The sequence below is a fragment of the Castor canadensis genome, chromosome 6 (assembly GCF_047511655.1).
Source record: "Castor canadensis chromosome 6, mCasCan1.hap1v2, whole genome shotgun sequence".
Lineage (NCBI taxonomy): Eukaryota > Metazoa > Chordata > Mammalia > Rodentia > Castoridae > Castor > Castor canadensis.
In genome coordinates this window covers 122,606,451-122,631,009 of record NC_133391.1, presented here as the reverse complement: position 1 = coordinate 122,631,009, position 24,559 = coordinate 122,606,451, and the positions used below count along the sequence as shown (strand labels likewise).

Below are 24,559 nucleotides of genomic sequence, written 5' to 3'. Positions count from 1 at the left end.
TTTTTCAGCCATAAGCTAGTTGGCAGGAGGCAGCCCCATTTCTATTCATATTTGAGGTGGATGGTGTGTTAATGTGGGCTGATAAAAAGTCAAAACAAATGTGGGATAGAATGGAATGACAAACAAGGTTCAGGAGGAACTTCTAAACTTCTACACTCTTGCCTGAAAGAAACCTAGGTATTTTAAAAATCATTTGTGTGTGTGCACGCACGCATGTGTGTGTGTATACACCTCTCGGACCTCTTTGGCTACTTGGTATTCATAAGAGTGCTTGATTGTGTGCACATAATGCAAACAAGATTAAAACGAGCCCCGTCATAATTTCAGAATTAATTGAACCTGATATCTCCAGGTAGATGTGATCTTAACTTGGGGTTTAAAACAGTTGTCTCTCACAAATATTCACATCTATGGTGCAGTGAATGTCCACATAAAAAGATGGATGTGAAAACACTGCTTGATTAATTTGCATGTGGAATCCCATCCTGATTTTATTTAGCATGTTCCTCTTTGGTCCATTGGGTTATAAATTTTGAGGAAATGAGCTTGGTTTTTCTCCTTAGGAAATTTGCCAAATTGTTTTCCACTTTGTGTTCACTATTTTTCAAGTTTAGCTCAGTAGCAGTACATGTAATCTAGAATGTAGCCACTTGACACTTTAGGATTAACAAGTTTAATATGTCTATAACCTGAAAGTACCTTTATAACCTCTGATTTAGTAGCTATACTACGAATATAGAGATATAGTTCAAAAGTTTAAAAATAAATCCCCCTTTAGCTTTTACCTCTAGGTATATCTTGTCACTTTGGCAATAATTTTAGAAATACCTTTGTTTCAGAAGCTCCGAAAACAATTCAGTAGTATTGTCACCAATATATACATGTATCAACATCTTAATTTTTCTACAGCATGTGCAGCTGACAGGCATCCTAGAATGACGACACTACCACATCACTTCACTCATCTGTTCCTATCTTTATGTATTAATATGGAATATGGAATTTTGCTAAATATTAGCTCATGGTCCTAGTGTTAGCTATGTATCATTTAGAGCTATAGGGACATAATTGAAAAAAAATGTTGGTACTATTTCCAATTGTCACATCTTCATAAATGCTCTCATATGAAAAAAATGAAGTTGTATTACCCAGTTTTATTAGAAATGCTATATTTTGTTGGATTCGTGTGTTCGCAAAGTGGAGAATACTTTCCTGCTGTGATTGATGTTAGGGCATTTATGAGGATAGTCTGCTATATTTCATATGTATATGAGGGTGTCATTGTTAAAATGTTCAAAAGAAAATTATGTCTGTGATTTATATTTTATTATTTCCTCCTAGGATGTAATTTTTTCAATACCATGATTCCTGTCATATTGTCAGTAGTGATTTGATGGCTAATATGCCAGAAATAATTAGATAAAAAGAAAAGGTGATGGGGACGTCAAGACAATATAGCTTGCTTGTGACAGGCCCGTAAGCAAAGCCATGCCTGTTACATAGTGGAAATCACTGATTGCATCCATTGAGGAAGGCTTCAGAGTGTGAGCGGGATGGCAGATGTTGCTGCACTCAAGAAGCGTGGGCTACGGCATATTTCATAGACATATGCTTGCTACTGACCCCACCTGCAGTTTTTGCTAAATGAAACAGATTTTGGAAAATGCTACTCTGGATAAATTCAGACTTTGGTATATTGTCAGTGGGAAGGTGTTAGGTCCTCTCATTCCTTCAAGTGAGAAAGATGTGGCTTTCCCTCGAAGGCAGTCTGTCCTTTGTTTTAGTCTCCCTCCCTACCGGCTTAAAATCTTTTTCTTTGGTGAGAAGATGACACATACAGAATGAGCTGCTATTTCTCTATCTTTGCTAATCTTAGACCATAACATTTCAAATGGCTATTCTAAAATTTAGGAGAAGATTGGCTAGGGGTGGTGACACATGTCTGTAATTCCAGCTTCTCAGGAGGTAGAGGTAGGAGGATTGCCGTCTGAGGTCTGCCGGGGTTATAAGTGTGAGAACCTATCTGAAAAACAAACTAAAAACAAAAGGACTGAGAATGTGACTCAGGTGGTGGAGTGCTTAAGCAGGAGGCCCTGAGTTCAGTCCAGGGTACCACCAAAAAAATTAATAAATTAAAACTAGAGAAAAATACTACTTGTGGTTTCAGTGTTTGCTCCTGGTACTTTAGACTGCACCTCATTTCCAGGTGACTTTACTTTTGAGCACTGATGGCACAGGCCACTATAATCTGGTTCACTTGTGGGTTCCTTTCGTAAGTAGTAAATATTTCTAAAGATGCAGCAATCCGGTATTATGGTATTAATATCACAGTGATACATGTTAGGGTCAGCCCTAGCCAACTGCTGAACCCACTTCCATCTCAGAGTTAAAGTGTACCTAGACACTTCAGCAACTTCCTGCTTCCCGAGCTCTGCTGTCCCACTGGGGAAGAGGTGACAAGAAGGGGCTGATGGGATGCCTCTGACCCTTCCTCAGTCCTCAGTCCATATCAGGTTCCTGAGCAGGACCAACAACCTCGGAGGCCAGGACTGTGGCCCAAGAACTCAGGGAGTTGATACAGGAAGAAGGAGAGAGTCTGAGCCATGGATGCAGTGCGGGCCAGTAGGGAAGGACCAGGTGTCCACAGTGGGGGGGCGTGGGCTCCTCTTCCCTTGAGGGCAGAGGTGTCAATTTCCACATTTCCCAGCAGGTCATCTCCTCTTTCCTTCCCATCTTTCCCAACTTCCTGATCATAAGCCCATGATGGTATCTTTATTTTATGGATGAGAACGCAAGGCTCAGGGCAGGGAGGGACTTGCCCCACTACTCGCTTGTTTGCTGGCAGAGCCTGAGCACGGACTGGCTGTCTGTACAGGATGCTGCCAAGTAGGCTGGGTAGTTGCAGCTTCCGGAAAATGAAAGGAGAAAGCAAGGCTGGGATTTTCCCTTCTCTTTTTCCCAGCACTGCTCAGAACAGGGTGGACAGCCTTGCCCTGAGTCATTTTGCCTAAAAGGAAGGGTGACTTAAAGAGCTGTCTTTGGTGATAAATTCCAGAAAAGGTACCAGTCTAGAAAATGAAAAGCTCTTAGCACCCCCACGGGGTAACAGGGATGTCTAGTGATGCCTGAAAGGATGCCCTTGGCTTTGTGCAATTCATGTGATTATAAGTAAGTATGGGTTGTGTTTGGAACTGTGTAATTCAGAAGGATGTTAGGCTGTTTCCTCTCTGAGAGACTCCTCAGGATGGAGGCCCAGAGATCTCCCCCTCTTGTTTGTCTCTGGCCTGCCCTTCCTCCACCCTTCCTGCTCAGGGGGCTCCCAAGCTTCCCCCAAAAGGAGCTGAGGCTTACCTCCTTTTCTCTTTTAGAAGGACAGCGCTCATAGAGTTTGGGGTTCCAGATGCTCTTTCTGCTATGTTTTGACCACCAACAACTTGTGATATGGTAATTTTTCCTTAGGAACTAAAGCATCAATGCCTTTCTGTTTCTCTTTTCTTCCTGTGCTTAAGCATTAAGAGGCAGGAGAGCTGGGTGGTTAGGAATGCAGGCTCGAACCTACTTAGGGTTTGGATCCCAGTTCCATCTTTCCTTGGCTTTGGTAGCTAAGAAAATCACTTAACTTCTCTGAGAGTCAACTTCCTCATCTGTAAAATGGGAAAATAATGTTGCCTAAGTCATAGGTCTATGGTGAGGATTAAGATGGTTCATTTATTGATCACATATGTGTCAATTCCTGCTCTGTAGGTAGGCACCACCATGTCCAGCTTTTCTTGGTGGTTGAGATGGGGGTCTCACAATTTTTTTGCCCATGCTGTCCTGGAGCCATGATTCTCCCAATCTCAGCCTCCAGTGTGGCTGGGATGATAGGCATGAGCCATTGGCACCTGGCTACATTGTCTTTTTAATGACACCTTCTTTGGCTGGGGCAGTTGTCTTGAGTGGAGAAAGTAGTCCATGATTACATGAAGGGATTTATCTACTTTGTCACATTGACTGAGTTTGGAATGAACAGACAGAGACATAGGAACCCTTCATGTCATGGACAGGATATGATGGTCGGAGCATTTGAGGCTGTCTTCCTTGTTAAGAAGCAGCAGTCACCGTCACACACATAAGCATATTTACAGGACCCCCCACACCATGGTGGTGACTTTACTGCATATCATACTCCACGCATGCCATGAGACCTGACTGGTGGAATGAGGGGATGAGGGGCCGTGCGACACTGTGGCCCTCCCCTGTCACTCCTGCCCACGCAGGTAAAAAAGTGGAGGAGAAACCACCTCTCAGAGCAGGGTGCTGTTCTCTCCCCTCCCCTCCACTTCCCTCCCCTGTGGTTCAGCCCTATTGGCTTCTGAATGGATGTTCAGAAGCTCAGTCTAGAGCTGCTGGAAGGGGTAGACTAGGTCAGTGGAGCATGTGTGGGTCTTGAAACACCACACATCCTGTGTTGTAAAAAAAAACTCTTCATGGTGTTCCTGGGAGCGGTCACTCACTGAGCAGTCCACTACCCACCAGTGGGTATAATCTGGAGATACTGTTTCTCAGGGTAAACGTGTAGAACTAGTGAAGAGAGCGCACTCATTTCTGAGACGTGAAAGATAACTTGACAGGACACAGGAGGAGGCCTGTATCCTTGTACCAGGCATCATCACTGTGGCCCATGGTTACAGAATTGCCCTCTACCCTTTTATGAAAATGGGAGCAGCCAGTGCTGCTTTCCCCTGTGAGCCATTCATTTGCAACAGTTACTAGAATTTAAATTCAACCATTATTATAACCATGAATTGACCATGCATTTCGAGTGTTGCATGAAATAAATTATTCCTATAAAACACAGACACGTGATTTAGCCATAAATAATCAAAAACCACAAAACTCCTGGCTTTAGGTTACAATGAATGACAAGACCCACCGGATTTTATTTGAATACACATGTAAAAGCAATACTTTGAGGTTGCCACTTTGTGAATTGACTCTCAATATTGTGAACATATTCCATGAAGGTATAAAATTGCAGGAGAAAAAGAGTTTATTAATGGAAATTAGTCTAGATCCCAATTATTACCTGTGAATAGTGTCATCATTTGAAGTTTTTATTGCATTTTAACACATGGCTTATCTTGATGAGAAAATATATAGCAAAGGGTAAATGTAGCAATTTTCTTTTTACTATTCCCTCTGCTAAGCCATTATTGCTTGATGTTATTTTTCAGCAGCCTTTCATTTTTGTCCCAAATGTTTTTGCCTCTGGCTGGTTTTATTTCTTTAAGATGTATGTGTATCACTTCTCAAAGTGATACATTTTGACAGGTAATCGATATTTTTTCGTACTAGATTTGACAGAGTGATGGTTATAATCTTCATCTTAGACTTAGTTAATGGTGGAATACTCACCTAGATTTTATCTCAACATATTCCTTTGTTAAGAAACATATGTCTCATCCTTAGCCACATTCCTTTTTGTCACTTCTGTGCACCAAACAGTTCCAGCTCCCAGGTACCTGGGAGGTATAGAGTTCCCTTATCTGGGACACATATCAGATGACTTTTTTTGACAGTGTGTCCTCAAAATGTCTTCTGATAGCACTTCAACTAGTTTATGCCATTGGTCACAGAAAAGATGCTTCTGGGCTCACTAGTGCTTTACTGTTTTTTTTTTTTTTTTTTTCCTCTTGGCACCTGGCAACCTGTGATGTCTATTTCAAGGGGAAAAGTGTTTTCCCTTTTCTCTCCAATGGAACTTGGTGCCCTCCACCACACCCCACTTTTTCAAGAAGGACCAGAAAAATGAAGATCACCATCCTTAGCAAAAGTATAAATAAGAACACCACAATTGGGTTTTTTTTTTTTTTTTTTGAAAGTTGAGCTCCTTGGATCAAGGTTTTATCTGAAACCAGGTAGTACTTCCTTCCACTTCTGTGAACAGACAGCAGTGATTCTCCAAGTTGGCTAGTAAGTGCTGATCTGCTTCCAAGGCTTTGTCTAAGACAGCTCTGCCAATTCAGGCAACTTTTTGTGCTTCTCTCTCAGTGGGTGACTTGAGGAACAAGGGGTAACACTCCTCACTCCCTTATTCTCATTGAAGAGAGAGGTCTTCCCTTTGCAGGAAAACATGAAAGTGCATTTGGGCCTTGCAGGACACACAAAGAATGGGGAGCTATTTTCTACCAGCTATGCAGATGGTTGACTGAAGGCAAGTTAGTCCATCTTCCATCTTGTTCTCCACTTGGATCTTTTCTTTCTTTTTGTTCTTCAGTTTTAACAAAAATTTAGTTTTTAAAAATCTGTTTTAAAAATATGATTTGTACTAGAATTTTTTGGTACATTGTGCTATCTGAACAATGGCGAGTTTTGTGCTGTTTGTTTTTTCCCTTTTAGAGATGTCATTACAATTGTACATATAAGTGAGAGCTAGAAACTCCCTGGAGCTTTCTGCCTTAAGTGGTATCAAGTGAACATGCCCAAGTGGAAAAACACTGTGACACCCTTCTCTGCTGCTGCCTTTGCACAGGCCAGCATCTCTTGACAAGTCTTCCTTTGTATGTCTCAAGATGTATGCAAAGACTGTTTGGGAACATAAAATGCAATCAGTTTTTCTCAGTGGTTAGATTCATAAATCTCTGAGCTGTTTTTAATGACACAATCTAATCAATTGATAGCAGGTCTAACAGTGTGTTCACTTCCAGAAAGCGATAGAGAGCTACTGGAATAGTAGGTGAATGGATAAGACACTTCTTCCCCTCCCCTATGTTTAGAAATTCCTAGGTATCTGGTTAGGTAAAAATTCAAGAATTTTTTTAAAATTATGCCTGCCTTCCTGACTACCCTTCTTTCCAGAGAATGACTTTATCTAATGTAAAGAGTCACAGAGGGGGTAGTTTCCAGACAAACTGAAGTCCTTGTGTCTATCTCTCAGGAACAAACAGTTCTCTCAATTTAAATATCTTTGGAGTAGACACCACGGGGAATAATTTATTATAAATTGGTAGTATTGTAGATTGTAACTCCTGTGCCATGCCAGTAATGAAAACTTAATATTCATCTCTTGGTTGCTTTCAATTGAAATAAGATGAGGATGAGCGGAGTAAACAAGTTGAAACAGACTGTGAAATTGCACATGATGGGAATCTTTTTTGTTTAGCTGCTTATCGACTATAAATAGGTTAATATTGCAACTAATGATGGCTCCTAGAGTCCACCCCCCAGCCCCCCAACCCCATTACCTTTTACATTTTGGTCAGGTATCAGCAGAACTAAGTTATTATTGTAAGAGAAATTAAAATCTAAGCCTTTTCTGTCTTTGGGCTCAGCATTGACTGGCAGGGTATTTATGCAAATGAAGTGGCTTTCACGCTGGGAGGTGTAAAGTGCTCCTTGGGGGCCCGATGGAGAGCAGCCGCCCCAGCTCTGGGCTTTCAGGTTTTAAGGCAGCTCAGGCAGCGTGTGTTCTGCTACATTTTGTTTTCTTTGATGCCTTTAGTAAAGATGAGCAGGAGGCATCACGGTGCTGCTTGGCTGACCAGCTGTGCCCTAGTTTTCACCATCCCAATCAGCAGCTGCCTTTTACAGAGGTGTCTGTCAGCGCTGATTTACTTAGCCACTTTGACCTTATAGTTGTTTCAGCAGGGACTTGACCCAAGCCATTGCCAAAAGCCATTTACCGGTTGTCTGGAATGCGACAGCCAGCATTTTGAAGACGAGCAAAGCAGGGATCCCATGATTTCCCGTCTGATAGCAAAAACCTCCTGTGCCTGTCTGGATAAACGCATTAGGTGTTGGAGCCCACTTGCTGCTCTCTTCCTCGGAACTGCAAGCATCCGTGATCTCCGAAGTTGCTGGAGTGAATAACTAAGCGGGACCAGCTGACTCCAGGCTCCAATCAGCTAGGGCGTGATGTAAGTGTTTAGCAGCTGCGGGGCTCTGAATTAGCGTGCCCAAGTAAAGGTAGTGCAGCGTGGCTAGACTGTGGTGAGAGGCTCAGAGAGAGCAGAGGGGGAGATGGATGAGTCCAGCATCCTAAGACGGAGAGGGCTCCAGGTAGGCGATCGTTCCGTTCTTGACATGTGGCATTGTCAGTGGCCAGCCGTTGAGGATTTCAAAGTTCCCTTGTCATTCCTTTCCTGGGCAGGCATATGTGCACAGTTCTTAGTGTGTACTTGGCAGTGAGATGCACCGAGTCTGTAGTTACAGGTATGACACCTCCCAGGGTTTGATGAGGGAGGTTCTTTTGTCGGAGACAATAGATAGGACATTTAGTTCCATACTTTGCTTGTGGTTTTGTTATTCTGTTGCTCTTTCAAGAATAGTGAGACTGTGGCTGGCAGTGACAGCTGATGAGCGGGTCTGGCGTGCTCTCAAGTATCTGGGAAGTCTGTTTGAGGGTAGCAACTCCATCCAGTCCTGGGAATGCAGGACTCAGCTTGCGATGGGGTCACCTCAGACGGGTGGCATCTGGTGTGGTCGCCTGGCAGTTGTTTGCAGCTGCTGGGAGTCTCCTGCATCAGTAAAATGAAAGTTTCTGCAGGCAGTTCCATCAAAGTTCTCCATGATTTACTTATGTGGAGATAAGGAAAGATGTATATCTCCCTGCCTTGCTGTTTTGTGTCCAAGTTTCTCTAATTAAATTACTCTGACTTCAGTGTACAAATGTATTCCAAGTTAGAGACTTGGCAAATCGGAAAACTTGAAAAAAACATCTGTTTGGCAGTTGGTAAGTTTAAGGAAGCCAAAATATAAGTATGTTCAAAATGAGTGTTTAACTCCTGATTACTCTTTTTCCTGTAAAAGTAATGTTTTTCTTTGGGAGAGGATCTAATCATTAGCTGTTGTTGAACTCTTATTCATTATTTGAAATTAAGAAATATGCATGCTTGAGAATATGGGATCTATGGCACATTTTGAAACACTCCTTGATGGTCTCACATCACAGCTGACCTAGTGTCTATCTTTTGTGCTGTCAGTTATTAACACTGATATTATTTACATCACTCTAATATTATGCCAGGGTCAAACCCAAGGACTATTTGTAAGTAAGCAAGAGAGGGATTAAAGAAGTTGGGGCAAATGCCATCTATTGTTCCAAATCTAAGTAAACAGACAAGCTCCTTAATGATTCTAGTGTGGCATTGTTTTTGAATATACAGTGAGGTTAGTCATTGGCCTGGACTTCCTTTTCTTTGTTTTCGTCATCTCTAGAAAGTTCTGGTAATGCACAGCTGGTTGTGTGTGTTCCTGTCCTCTTTGGAGTCACTGGTTAAATATGGAAAGGGCTCTTTGTTAACAGATGATAAACTCTGTTAAACTCCTCACAGTTCATATTGGTAATAAATCAATAGCACTTTGGCCCAGAGTTTTCTCTTTCCTTTAATTCATTTTAGATAGGTTTTAAATGTATTTTTGAGAAGAAATTTCTTTTTGTAGGTTTTCATTCCTATAATTTATACATTATTACCACTTCCTAGGATATAGTTGAAAGCCATAGGGCTTTGGAGGATGAAGGATTTCATGGACTTTAATTTTAGAAATAAAGAAATCATTTTGGTTATTTAAAATAATGGAGCCATTGTCAATCGAAAAGATTTGTAGCAAAGCAAAGGGAACATCACTTAATACTGTATTAGAGTGCCAGAACTTTATCACGTTTAACATGTTGTTACTGTACTTGCTATTGTCTCCTACACAGTGGCTCAATAATATCTGCTTCCTATTATGAATGAGAAAAAGTCTTCACATTGTCAGAAATAAAAACATACAAGCACCTAAAAGTTCTGCCACTTCATAGTTACAACTGTACTCTGGTTTAAACAAAACCTGTTTTGCATTTATACCCCTTGTACCTAGCATTTTAAAAAAGATATCACATGTACAGAGTTGCTATTTAAAGAAAGCCCAATGTAAAGAACTAAAAAAATAAAAGAGTATGCATTGGTATTACAACAGATGTCACTGTAGAATTCATGAGTGACGCCACCTAGTGAATTTAAGTATCCAGTTAATTTGCAAATATAGTAGTGTGGAGCATTTCAACATGCCAGTTGAGATACCTGAAGTAGTAAAGCCAGTGAAACCTACACGTTTGCATTCCTGGCTCTGATCCTAGGTGGCTAGGCTGAGCAAGCCACGGCCCTCTCTGTCTGTTTATTCTTCTGTAAAACACACACCCTCACATATGACTTCTGAGTTTATTAAATAAGAAGATAGGTTTAATTCAAGTGGTCAAAAAATGAAAGGCCATATAATAAATATACTAACTTATAGTGGGTTCTCAATAAATGTCAAATTATTGAAAAGCCATAGCATATCCTTTATAACATTCCGTATGTTTGCTAATGAAATGAAATCATATTTTTACGCCATGTTGTTTGACTTTTGTCTAACAATTATCAGTAAAGTTAGTAAACATTATTTACAGGGATCATTAAGACAGTCAAATATATAGAATTTTATATAATAATAAGTCTATGTGCTGAATCGATGTGTGGTGTGTGAACTAAGCACTTATTTATATAACTAGCAGCATACTGTCAAAAATTTGAAACACACAGTATCCTAATCTTCTAAAATCTAATTTTATAATAATGCAATATATGTTTCCTATAAAATCCTACAGTCTGTGTTTTGAACCTATTTTAAAACTTCATTACCTCTAGCTCTTCAAAACAGGCATACTGGTAGTGACTTTAAAATTTGGACTTTGAAAAATTATCTTAGTCAGAACCTCTAATTTCTCAGAGTGTGACTACCTCATAAAATGGCAGCACAACTGAGTTGTTCATCTTAAGCGACTGTGCTTTTCCACCTTTTCTATGGGCTGTATTAATATTTCCAGTACCACTGATGGCTCTTCAATCACTGCTTGTGAGATGAGAGTGAAAGACAGAGGCTCCAATGGCATCCACTGTTAGCATCTGGGAGTCTTCTCAGATTGTGTCGCGAAACATGGGAAATTCTGATGGATGGGTGGGCTTGGGCAGACCTTGGTCTTGGGGCAATTTGAATTTCTAGACAGGTCTAATTCATCAAAGGATAACTGGCTCCTTTCAACCTAATATCCTTCATATGTGAATCATATTTTTTAACTGTCAGGGAAATTAATTGTTTTAGTGGTTTCCATTATATGTTTCTCTATTATTTGCTTTAATGAAAGTGTCCCTATCTCTAATGTGATAGATTCCAACACTGGATAACAGTGAACAGCATGCATCAGTAAGGCAGGTACAAGTCACTGAGAGAGTAGAGTATCCAGGAGAGGTCTCCTAGGATGCCTTTCCTCTCATGCTGTGCCCTGCCTGGCATCCTCTTCTTTTAACACTGCTCCTCAATTAAATATTATCATTTCAGTCCACTTCCAGACTGTCACATCTAGCTAGGATATGGAAACCATTTTCCCCCTAAATTTAGTGTATGATGCCATCCAACAACAAGACGACTAAAGGTTTGCAATTTAGACCTCTGGATTTATGAATATATGTAGGATTTATTGGCTTCTCTTTTGCCTATACCTTATCTCACAACACCACCCTTAGTTTACAACAACAACAAAGAGCTAACATTGTCACCTTTGCCTGGGCTCTGATTTCCATTGACATTGGTCTAGAATTCAAATTTGAAAAGCAAAGAAGCAGGTGGACTCTTGATATTCTGACTGGGTATCAAACCACCTCTGTTTGGTGTTTGAATGTAGGTCAGTCAAGTCATGACATCTCACTGCTTCTTCTGTCAACTTCATATAATTATGGATGTGTTTACACTTTACTTGAAATTCAACAGCAGGATCCTTATGCAGGACTAATACTTCATCCCTGTTCATTTGAAGACTCTGGCCAGCTACATGGAGAAGTCTAGTTAGAAGATTACAGTAGAGATACTTCTGATAATATTAATTCCTCTTTCAAATAAGGTACTTTGTTCCTCAGCAATTCCAGAAAAACACAGAAACTTCTTTGGGACAGGAAGAATCAAGATGGTAAATGAACTTTAAATGAACTTTTGGTTGGTATGGGTACCTAATTTATTAGATAAATCAGAGGTATATCTGAGTGGTATTTCTTGTCCATTGAAGGAGTTCAATTTCTGCCCCTGAGGTAGACATGGTACCATAGTTTAGTTTCCTAAATATAAATATCCACTACTCTCTCGCATTTAGCCCCAGTCTACCTTTCTGGTCTTACCTTTAACTCTTTACCTTCCAAGACCCTGTTCCATGACCCCCTCTCCCATCATGCTTTGGGATTTCCAAATTTCATGCATCCTCTTCCTACAATTACCTTTCTTATTTTGTCTAAATTCTTCCTGCTTCCCCAAGTAAATTCTAATTCTTTATGGAATTTTCCATAATTGCTGCCTTCTATTCTGAGCTTTATAATAGTCCATTGTTAGTTTTATTTATATACATAATCCTATAGCATGATACACTTTAAAACTATTTTATTATGTTTTGAAAGTATTGAATTGCTTAAAACTATTTCACTTATGAGTATCTAATACTGAAACTATAAACTCATTGAAGATGGAAGAGTTTAGCGTCAGATACATGTTCAATGACATTTAAAAACTCCGAATCTAGTGTAAGATTTCTTAACCATGCTGAATCTCTATGACCACATCTATAAACTAGAGATTAACAAATGAGGTATTTAAATATTAAAGGAGATTATCAATCCTTTAGCACAGTGTCCAGCACATCGAACCTACTACGCTAACCTTATTTCTCTTTCTTTTACCATCACAAAGTCTTGAAGAATTCCATTTTAAGTTATTAAATGTGTTTGTCAGGCAGGGTCCTCACAATAGATGGATGGCATGCATGAATTGGATAATTTGAGGCGTTCAATAGAGAGATCCTTTAAAAGATGTGTGCACATCTTGGGAAAGTTAGGAAATGGTGGAGTCCCAGGGTCTAGAAGCAAAAAGAAGCTATCCCTAGGCCTGAAGGATGAGGAAGGAGAAGTTAGCAGAATGCAGAAACAGGAAGGCACAGATAGGAGTAGTGACCTTTGGTGTAAGGAAGGTCATGCGATTCCTCAAGGAGGTGCCGAGGGACAGATAGCTCAACCTTACTTTCCCTTGTCCTTCTGTACTCTTGCTGTGCTTCCCCTCAGCAGAACCCAGACAAAGGAAGAGAAACCATGGACTCCAGGGACCAAGGATGGGTGGAGAGGAGGTCTCCCTGGGCCAGTGAAGTGCATCCAGCCTGTTTATAATCAGCACAGGTGGAACCGCCCCTTGCTCTCAGAATTTTGCCAACTGAAGGTGACATTCCAGTTTTACAGTGCACGTCACTGATACCTGAATGGAGTTGGAACATTTGAGCACATTCAAAGCTGCTTTTTGTAAAATGTTGCAGCTCCTTGCCACTGCCCACTGTTGTGTCATGATGACATAGTCTCTCTGATCAGGCCCTTCATTCTTATGGGAAAATCTTAGTTCCTCCTTTTCCACTTTAGTATCTGAGCACATGGCTCTCCTTTGAATCATTAATACCTGAGCTACAGGTCCTAGAAGCAAACTCAGCTTTGAATTGCTCTTCTCTCATGCATCCTGTGCAAGCTTGGCTCAGAGAAGTGAAGTGTGAGAGGAATAGCGCAGGAAAACTCTTACCATCCATCTCCTGCATTCCCTGAGTCCTGCCCTCCAGCTGGTCCAAGCACCAGAATGGGGCGCACCAGCACCGTCCATCTCTGCTTCCCTAGGGAACCGTTGGCAGAATGACAATCTCACATTACACCCTTGGCTTTTAACTGGGAAAACATTGTGGTGCTTTTTGTAAAACTCCCCTTGAAGCCCCATCCATTATGCTGGGCATTCTCTCCTGTAGTAGGCCCATGATAAATTAGCTTCAAGTTCAGCAAAAAAGCCCCTCCCCCTCTGTAAGCCAGCTCACATCTTTCAATCCAATGTTGAGAGCTGTGACTTTCCTTCTTCCCATTTGTGCCTTAGTCACTCAGAACTGAGTTTCGTGTGCAGTTGCAACAGCTTTCTAGGTCAAATTAACCACCACTTCATGCTGTAGCTCTTGGTTCCTCCTTTTAAGAATTGTGTGGTTTTATTTTATACCTTTTAAAATATCTTATGCTTTAAAGTAGATAAGACCTAACATTTCTGATAACATTGCACTTAAAAACAAGAAATTACATTTAAAAAAATGGCAGAAGACAAAAAGAGGCTAATAGACCACCTAATCAATAAACTATAAAAATTGAGAATTACATGAACATACAAAGATCAATATGCATGCAGCAACCAATCATTTTATTATTGACAACAGACTCTAACAAAATCAAAGCAGGTACTTGAATTTACTAGAAACTTATGCTTCAAATAAATTATGAAAAGCAATAGAGATTTTAAAAAAGTATTTTAGAAATCCTGTATTTTTCTTGGAAGCAACCAAAAGCAAGGAGTTGGCAGATAACTTGTGAGATAACCATGTTAGAACACAGCATTGCCATTAAAATCTGCTTTTGACAAATGTTCAATGATATGGGGAAAAGCTGACAATAACAATGTTAAGTGAAAAAAAAGAGCAGGTCAGTAACTATATGTGATATATGTATAATTCTTTAACATATACGACATACACAGATACATACATGTGTGTGAGGCAGAGATGAAAGTGTGTGTATGTATGCATGTGTGTGTGCATACACTCTAAGTCTAATGTGATGGAAGGAAAAAGCCTGTGTGTGCTTTGGAGTATTCAAGGTCATCCCTACCACTTATTAATTGTGTGATATTGACAGCACTATTTAATTCCCCACCAATAAACTACTAACTTTTACTTGCAGAGCTCTTGAGAATGAATTAAAATGAGATATATAAAGCCTGAAATATATCAATCATAGCTAACCTTTAGTGAGAATCTGTTTTAGGTTTCTTCATCATTTTCATTTAAAAGAAAAAGATATCATATTAAAATCTTACTTCATTTGTATCTTGGAGGGGTCATAAGAATCTGTTTTCTTCCATACTGTTTTAGAGTAAGTATATGCTGCCATACAATCAATTTAAAAAGTGGGTTTGGGTTTGTCTTTGTTTTTGCTTCACTACCTAAGAAAAGCCTTTATAGTACTCAGTACCATCAATGGAAAGTTCTTAAAGGTAGTTTTTTATTCTGAGTGGTTTTTAGGAATTGGGAAAGGTGAGTGCATACTTCCAAATCTGAGGACCTGACCACAAACATTTGGCTGCAGCTGGCTGCTCTGCCCTTTTTTTTTTTGGTGGGAGGAGGTTATTTGAATTTCTGGATGACCTGACACTCATTCACTGTGCAGCCCAGATTGGCCTAGAACTCAAGATTCTCCTACTTCAGCTGGGGTAGACAGCTAGTGCTGGGGTAACAGGTATACACCACTACTTCCAGCCCTGGCTGCTCTTTCGATCTACCTGGAGAGCTTCCTATGGCCTGTGGTCCAGGTACAATCCGTGGGAATTTAGTTAGGATCTCAAAAGGGTGGGCATCCAGGGTTGAGACCCCCTGCTTCTGGGGGATTAAGTGTACAAGAAACCTCCAAGTGTGAAACATACAGGTCTGTATATCCAAATGTAAGATTTTGGCCTCCTTTCTTCTAATGAGATGGATGAAGGGTGGAAGTGCTCATTGTATTGTTTCTAGAGTTCCCAAATAACAGTAATGATAGAATGTGAGGGCTCAAACCATTTACCAACCCACCGTGGTGGGGGGGAAATTTTTATACGAGGGTAACTGGAGGCAGCCCTAATTCATTATCCCAAAAGGACCCATGGCAGTGTTGGTGTCTGGGTGCAATTTCACATTTTTTAAATTGTTGGTACATGCTCCCTGGTTGACAGGAGAAAGCCACCACAAGGACATGGTGAGACATAGCCCTTTGAGGCATCCTTCTAACACTAGTGACACACTAGTGACAGCAAGTGCCTGTAATTCGAAATGGGACTCTTCCATAGATACGCTTGAGGAATGTAGGTATTGCAGTGCTCAGAACATTTGTTATTTTCCTTAGACTGTGAATGTGCCTACTTTTGATTCAGGTGGTCAAGGACAGGACCCTATTCTTTGCCTTTTTTCTACAAATGTTTAATAATAACAATAACAACAACGAATACTGAACAGGCTTGTGTCAGAGGACTGTGAGTTGTCTTCAGTATACACTTCTGTGCTTTATTGCCCAGGCTCCATCAGTACAAAATGAGTAGACTGTGGTACTGATCTGTGAGGTGTTTATAGAGCGTTTGGGGGAACAGACAGCAGTGCCCAAGCAGCATGTCCAGCAGCCCACTGCAGTTATGAAGCAGGGGCTCTGGAGATGGCTGGCTCTTTTGAAGGAGGCTGGGAACGTTCTGTCAGATGGCAGAAGGTGAACAAGTGGTGATTAGGCAAGAAGGGCATCTCAGGCAGGGCAAATAACAGTGTGTGCAAGGTGTGGCAGCTAGACAGGGTGTACCCTTTCCAAGAAGCTTCAGACAGTGTATATGAGAAGCAGGAAGTGAAGCACATTGTCCCAAGAATGATGCCATATTGAGGGATTGGCCTTTGTAGTCTATCAGCAGAGAGCCATTGAAAGATTTTAAGCAGGGCACGGAAATACCAACTGCCAACTATTAATGTAGAAAGCTTGGGAAGAAGCTGGGTGCAGTGACTCACTCCTATAATGCTAGCTATTTGGGAAGTGAAGATGAGGAGGATGGAAGCCTGGCAAAAAGTACTTGAGACCCCGTCTTAACCAGTAAGAAGCTGGATGTGGTGGTGCACCTGTCATCCCAGCTATGGCAAAGCATGTTAATAGGAGGATTACAGTCCAGGCCTACCCACCAGGCATAAACGTGAGACCCTTTCTCAAAAATAATCAAAGCAAAAAGGGCTGGAGGCATGGCTCAAGTGGTAGAGCACTTGCCTAGTAAGCGCCAGGCCCTGAGTTCAAACCCTAGTATCCTCTTCCTACTCAAAAAAAAAAGGGAAAATCCCAAGACTTTAAGCAGGATAGACAGCTAGGAAGTTATGAGTGGGGAGTTGACCATGCCCTTGCTGGACTGAGATGCTGATGGCGGAAGTCAGGAAAGGCAACTCAAGATAGCATCAAAAGGGTGCAGTGATTATTGATGGCAGGGAAGGAGAGATAGAAGAAAGTGGAGGTGACTCTCGGGTTCCAGGAGTTGGGGACTGGAAATGGAAGCAGAAGTAAAAGTGATTTGGATGATTAGAAGATGTGAGTGGATTCTGTGAATCTTGCATTTGAAGCACCTGTTGAAGCCATCTGGGGAGACGCTCAGGGACTAGTATCCTTAAGTCTGAAGTCATCAGCTTCAATTGACAAATTGAACTATGAACAAGAAGAGGACACATTTTCTTCCACACTAGTAGATTTCTGTTGGAATGACTTTTAAGAATTATCTCAGAATGTGCATTTTAAAACTTATTTTATAAGAATGGCTAAAATTAGAGAGTGAACAAAGTAGTCTCACGATCTAGGCTATGAAAATAATGTGTCCTGTCTTGAAGATGTGTGTTTTTTTCTGTGTTTCTTTGTTTCTTTTTTTTTGAAAATTGCTTCCAACTTTGACAACTTGCCTATAAGTCTCATTTCAATACAATTTTGAAAAGGCAGAATGAAACATCTCAAACTAGAGGCTATAATAGAAAAAGCAATTCGTCCTTAAATGAAGATGATGAGGTTGGTACCATATTTTTGGAAATCGTGAGTGAATTTAAAACCTGAGTGAGATTACATCAAACCCAGCCAAGGTCTTTGTTCCATTTGAATGGAATGTCTGTAATTGAAGATAGGGGTTCACCTGAGATTAAAGGTACAATTTTATCAGCTTTCTGACAGTGGGTTTCCAATTTCTTTTGCACATATGTGTATGTACACAAAGCCATTAAATCATATGGATAATTAAAAAACTAGCCCGTTTTTGATTCACACGAGAATGCTAACTTTATTTTATTAGTGACACTTTCTTTCTGCATTAGTATGTTGAGAACATGCACATCCTCACGAAAATGATGGGAAGTCGGAGGTTGAATGTATTACAGTGAGTTCACAATGATTATAAAAAACATTAAATCTCGTTTCATTGGGGTGAGCAGTGCTGGGGTTTGAACTCAGGGTCTCATGCCTGCTAGGCAAGTGCTCTACCACTTGTGTCACGCCCAGCCCTTTTTGTCTCCTGCTCCCCATCTAGCTGGTGTCAGAGGCATGAGCTGCCACCCCTCCTAAAGTTTTGTCTAATGGAATTTTTTTAATTGGTGCTCAAAGTTAGAAGTAGGTCTGGATGTAATTCATTTTATATGATTTTTATTATCTTATTCTTAATGATAAACTAGTAAGCATTTTATGTTTTCTAATGACCTATTCTCTCAATTTTAACATTGCTGTGCAGGTAAAGATTGACTTATATTATTGATTTTACTGTTTATACTTTTCTATTAAAACTTTATTCCGAATATAAACCATGAAGCTCGCAGATTTATTTTTCATATGTGTAGCAACCCAACTGTGCAGCACTATGATGAATATGAGTGAAATTTGGTAATGTGGTAGATCTAATTAATTACCTTACTTTCATATTAGCTTGTAATAGAAGTATATATTCACCGCCTTACCATGGCCTCATGGTAAGCAGAGGGACTTCCTTCTCACTTGACTTTGTGCTCAGCCTTGTGACTTTTATTAGCCCCTGAGTTATTTGTGGAGGTATTAGGAATAGAGTCTTAAAATACCGTGTACAGTTTTGCAGAGTCTCGTCTTTGGTACTGTACCGCGAGAACATGCCCAGAGCAGCCACTGCCCACTGAACCGGGACCCAGGAGCTTGGAGTCAAGCTCAGCAGCTTCAGATTGTTCCTGCACACCTGCAAATGGGAGAGTAAGTGGTTAGTGTTGTAAATTGATAAGCTTTGTGGGTTGTTACCCAGCTTGTGATGACGGTGATGACTATACAGGGGCAGCTTCCGCTTGGTTAAGAGCAGTGGCACTGAAGTCTGCTAGACTTCTGTTTGAGTGTTGATTCACCACTTACTGCCTTTATTTTCTTGGGCATGGTACTCTCTTCTAAGCTTTAGTTCTATCGTCAGTAAGATATACTACTTACCTCCCAGGATTGCCATAAAAATAAATAACATATGTGTGTGTAAATTACTTTGAACAGTGTCAAGCAGATAGGAAGAACATTAAGTTTGTAGTAAGTTGTGGCTGCTGTAGCACTTGTATTTGTGGATGGCTGAGCCTGTCTTCTCCTCTGCTTTACTTGAATCATGTGACTTTGACACATCCTAACTGTGGGATGCTGGAGCACTCAGTTTTAAATTATCTGAGACTTAGTTTTTTCCTCTTGTATAATATGAAGATCCTTACATTTATTATGAAGATTATACCAAAAGTAGGCAAATATTGATCTTAGTTTGGGCTGCTGTAACAAGATGACATAACAGCAGATACTTGTTTCTGACAGTTGGGAGGGTAGAAAGCCCAAGATCAAGGTGCCAGCAGATTTGGTGTCTGGTGGGCCTCTTTTTCTGGTTTGTGGACAGTCACATCTTGCTACATGGTGAGAAGAGATTTCCTGTCTCCTTTTAATCAGGACATTAATCCTATCATGTGGAACCCACCCTCATACCTGTCTTACCCTAATTACCTCCCAAAGGACCATTTATAAATATCATCACATTGGAGAAACGGGCTGGAGATGGTATCTAAAATGCTTCAGTTTTAAATGGACAGAAATTGCCAAACCTACCTTTTTGCCTCCTGGAATGATGTTTGATGCCTGGGCTCTCAGTCTTCAGAGTTTTGTATGTTCATCCTATTTTTACAAATATTGTGTGCCCTGACTTGTCTGTTTCACTGACCATATCAACTGTACTGTTGATACTGTTCTGTACTGTATGCTTCCTCTCCTGAATTTGTTCTGTAGAAAACTGTGTCCTCAACACACTTGTTTGAGATTACTTTGATGTGTATCAGCTGGAATAGGTTTTGAGCTCCTGGATATTAACTTCTGTATGCCACTTTCTCTAGAAGCTAATTGACTGATTTTGGGGTGGAGGTGAGATGAGAGTCTATATATTTGACCAATTTCACAGAGCTTACCTTGCAAGCAATTGAAATGCAAATCTTGGCTATGCTTTGAGACTCCAAGAATTCACTCATTCAGTTCTTTGTTTTCTTCTGAAAAATAAGCATTCAAAATTCATGCACATTCTATTATTCATATGCTTTATATTTAGGTTCCGCTTGTATGTCTAGATAAATCTTATCACCATTATTTAAAATTTCATGAATGAAACAAAACTTTGCATCTCTAATACCACATAAGCCTAGACAACTTTAACCAATCAAAATAATTTGAAATGTAACACTTAAATGAGTTCTTGTGTGTGCCTGAATATGTGCATTTACATATACCCCTATGTCATTGTCTTCTCAATGCCGTCTATATTTAAATCTCCTCTGTGTGAAATGGGTAAGAATTCAAACCAACCAACCGTAGGTTGTTTGGCCCAGAATAACCTCTTTCATATGTGATGCTCCAAGGACTTCCATGAAATAGAGCGTTGCTGTCAAAGCACTTTTTCTTTGTGTGATATTATCATGTTAGGAGTCCTGAAAGGAAAGATGCTCTTTCCTGTGCTGTCCATTCACCTGGGCTTTCAAGTCACCCACCACTTTTCATTTGTCAGGCACCTTGGAAAGTGTGTCATGTTTCAGCAAGACAGCGTCTCTGTCAGTTGATCTGCTCTATAACTTAGTCCTTCTAGAGTAGTCAAAGCCTTCAAGACCCCTTTCTCCCCTAAGCTGTGGTTACTTCCCATCCACCCATGAAGAGAGAATGGCTTTCTTACCAGATCCAGGACTTCCCCCTCCCAGTGTCTCTGCTAGTGCCTGTTGGTGCTGGTGCTCACATCTTCTGATAATGCCTTCAATATGTGATGAGGCTGACTCTCTGGCATTAGGTTTGGAAGAAGGAATACAGACTTAAGTGAAATTCTTTATTAGGATTTGTATCTCTGTAGAGGAATGTTGGTGGTGGTTTGAATTAGGCCTCTGTCAGTTTCCAGGAGCCACATCAGAAAGGATTTTATCAGCTCTTTTTGCACTCTGGAAGGTTCTGTCATTTCCAGGAAGGGCCAGTTGGTTTGAGAAAATAATGCATGTTTGTGGGAATTTTGATTCGTGAACCGGGGTATATCAGTGCCCATGCTTAGAGTACAAAGGGGTTGCATAAATTAGTGTGATTGGGCCTCTTGCTTACTTTTATTAGTTATCTCAGTTTTTAACTTCCACTGCTTCAGTTTGTGCAAATGAGCATGCTGGGGTGGACAGCAGCAGCAGCAATGCACAGTGGCTTCGTCATTTCCTGCCTCCTCATGCTATGAGGGTGTCTTTCATGAGAATAGTCCTTCCTGTCATTGTCAGATGCTTTCCTTAAGTTGTTCTAAACTGAAAACTGGTGTGAAGTCTGGCATTCATCACTAACAGCTGGTCTCAGCCAGTCCCAACTGTGCGTGCACACATGTGCATGTTAGGAGGAGGTTATGGACTATTGATTTCTGCCTTCCACAAATCCTCCTCCTACTTTGGGTTTTCTTAGTTATGAACTCCTATGACCTTTCAGACTTTCAGATATAGACACATAATTATTTAATGTTAGTTCCATCTGTATTAAAAATAACAATTACTTTGGTCATAGTATAACATTGACTTGACTTGAGAACTCATCTTTGATTTTGTATCTCTGCTGAAAAAGTGATCAGTTACATTCTTCCTATAATCTTATCTCTACCTGATATTAACTTATGGTCTAGAGCAGGTGCTTTAATTCTGTAGCATAGTTTTTGAACCAAACTCTTGGGAACATTTATTCACTCACCCAGTGGGTTTTTACTGTGCATTTTTAGTTGGTGCTAGGCTGAAGATACAAGGACAAACAAGACTTAACTCCCGTTGACTTCTGGGAGCTTATGGTCAGAAGTGAGGGTAAAAGTCTAGTAATTAGACAATTCAATGCACAATAGTGTTGTAATCCTTAGCCTGCCACAAGTAAGTGCTCAGTGAGCAGGAGGATAGATGGGATGCTTTGAGGACACAGAAGAGGATGCTTAGCCAGTGGTGGGGTTATCAGACACAGGCATCAAAGTGGAGATTGGCAGCTGGTTTCTGTTCTGTTCATGTGAAGTTTTGGATCCCTTTGGAATACTCGAGCAGAAATTTCTAGTAGATGAGGAGGATATGCATAAGTTTGGGGAGATAAGGTTAAAAGCAGCCTAGAGATAGGGATGCAGTGGCATTATCACACAGGTGCTAGTTGCCATGGGAGTAGGTTCTACTGCCCAGTAAACACATGAAGCAGGAGAAGAAAGTAGGACATAATGAAACAACACTGTCCCACTGGGTCACTAATCTGTACTTTGTGCTAGGCTGAGGACACAAAGACAGACAAGGCTCAATTCCTATTGACTTTTAGTGCCTTATGGCCACAAGTGGGGAAAAAAAGACTAGCAACTAGACAATTAAATGCAGTTACACTTTCCAGTACATTGTGACATTTACCAAAGTTCTTAACACTATTTCATAGTTGAATTTACCCCCTTGATCATTCTCCTTTATTTCAGTGATTTTCTTAAGGACCAAACAAATGAATACAAAAGAGAGACAGCTGCTTATTGGAAGTATATATTTGGTTCTCCTCTGTGCTGAGATTTCAAGGATGCTTTTGAAAAATAGCATTCTATGTCATAGTCATAAACATTTATTGAGTTACTAAGTGCAGGCACTGTTCTGTGTGTTTTCTATGTGTTAGCTCATTTCAGTTCTACAGCAACCATTTGGGGGAGGTGCTGGTATCCTCAAATTTCAGAGCAGAAAACTGGAGAGCTACTTAACCTTTCATTAAGACATAGAATTAGTGACAGTAACTGACTGCAAACTTAGGTGTCTGGATTCAAATCAAGGCAATTTGGCCACACTCTTCATGACCTTATGCTTTTTTTGCTTTGAGCTAGGCAAAATAGATGGCCCAACTCTGACAAGTTCACTTAAAATTGTATCCGGGATAACGTGCTATGGTTTGTATGTGGTTAGCCCCCCAAAGATCCATGAGTCAGGAGCTTGGTCACCAGTGTGGAGAGGTGGTTGCCGATGGAATCTTTCAGAGGTAAGGTCTAATGACGGCTCCTTAAGGCCATTTAGGCATGCCCTTGAAGGGGATTAGGCACTTCTCATGGGGTCCTGGTTAGTTCTTCTGAGAAAACTGTTATAAAAAGCTAAGTCTGGCCCTACCCTGTGTTTTTTATGGCTTCCTGCCTGGACATGTGTTCCTTCTTCCCACATGTGCTCTGCCATCTTCCATGAGGCCCTCATCAGATACCATCTGATACCAGTGCCCTCCCTTAAGCCTCTAGAGCTATGAGCTAAATAAACCTCTTTTCTCCTTAAGTAGCCTACTACAGGTATTTTCTTATAATGATGAAAAAGCTGACTAATATAACATGGAAACCCACAGATGGGTGTGGTAGGAGATGTGAAGGTGGTAAGTTGAGTTCCACTCATCTGTATTTGTCCAGTGGCCTTGAAGAGCCTAAGCTTGTTGCATTTTTCCAGCAGTGGGCTTGGGTGGGGTATGAGTTCTGGACATTTTATCCATGAGCAGGAGAATGAAACATGTCCACTGTGCTAAGGCACGTTGTTCAGGTATGTGCAAGTGTGGCTAGTTTGTTACCAGAAATTAATCACTTGGCTACTAGAGAAAATAGAGCTAGTCCACAACTATAAATGACAAATTTATGTAATTGCATCAGAAGGTATCATATGCTATATAATACCTGGAACATTCTCTTGCAGCTTAGAAGGATTTCAGAAACCATTTGGTGAATGACAAACCATGCTGATAAATAGGGAAAAGTGAATAAGACAAAAAAAAAGAAACTTTAAATGTCGACTTGCTACTTAAGGTAGATTTAGTTCTTGTGAAAGACATCTAAGGGGCTCATGGAGATAAAATGGACCGAAGAATCATTTATTAATTTCATTATGGAAATAATTTTGAATTAGAGTTATAGTTTTTCATGACTTAACCAAATGGAGATCTTGAGTTAGAAGATGTGGTTCCCTGGTGCTGAGTCTGTCCTTAGCTTCTCCTCCCCACCATGCCCCCGGCACCACCTTGGCAGCCTCTGATTTCCATTTGGGAAAGATACCCTTTCCTGCTGGACATAACTAGGAAGTACATAGCCTCAACAATAGCTCAAAGCTATTTAGTGTCTATGAAGCAAGCTTGTTTTAGGTAGTTGGTAAGGGTATAGAAAGTAAGGTCAGGAGAATAAAGAAACCATGTCCTCAGAGACATTTTAGGGCTGCTGAATCAAGTCATGCTTGAAGCAGAACCTCTCACTAGACTTTTCAATTACATCGGGAAAATCCATTATGAGGTTTAAGTCAGTGTAGGTTGAGTATTTTGTTGGGACAAAAAGCATCCTCATTATTTTGATGTTTTAGTTTAGTTACTGTTTGCTTAAGATAAGAAAATTTTCTTTTTGAATATTTAGGACATTTTGTTTTATTCTCACCTATTTAGTGTATTCA

At 40.5% G+C, this 24,559-nt stretch overlaps 1 protein-coding gene across 12 annotated transcripts in view; it reads left to right on the top strand.

The window, feature by feature from the left end:
* The window catches only part of Mast4 (microtubule associated serine/threonine kinase family member 4), a 560,147-nt gene that overhangs the window by 219,469 nt on the left and 316,119 nt on the right, over nucleotides 1-24,559 (top strand). For 3 of the 12 annotated variants that reach the window (XM_074077371.1, XM_074077370.1, XM_074077369.1), the window contains exon 1: nucleotides 6,838-8,040. The exons of 7 other annotated variants lie outside the window; for them this stretch is intronic. In XM_074077371.1, coding sequence (XP_073933472.1) covers nucleotides 8,002-8,040 — 39 coding nt within the window. In that variant the 5' untranslated portion in view covers nucleotides 6,838-8,001. Of the gene's footprint in view, nucleotides 1-6,837; nucleotides 8,041-24,559 lie in introns of those variants that run through there. 2 more of the 12 variants (XM_074077374.1, XM_074077373.1) reach the window with 1 other exon arrangement.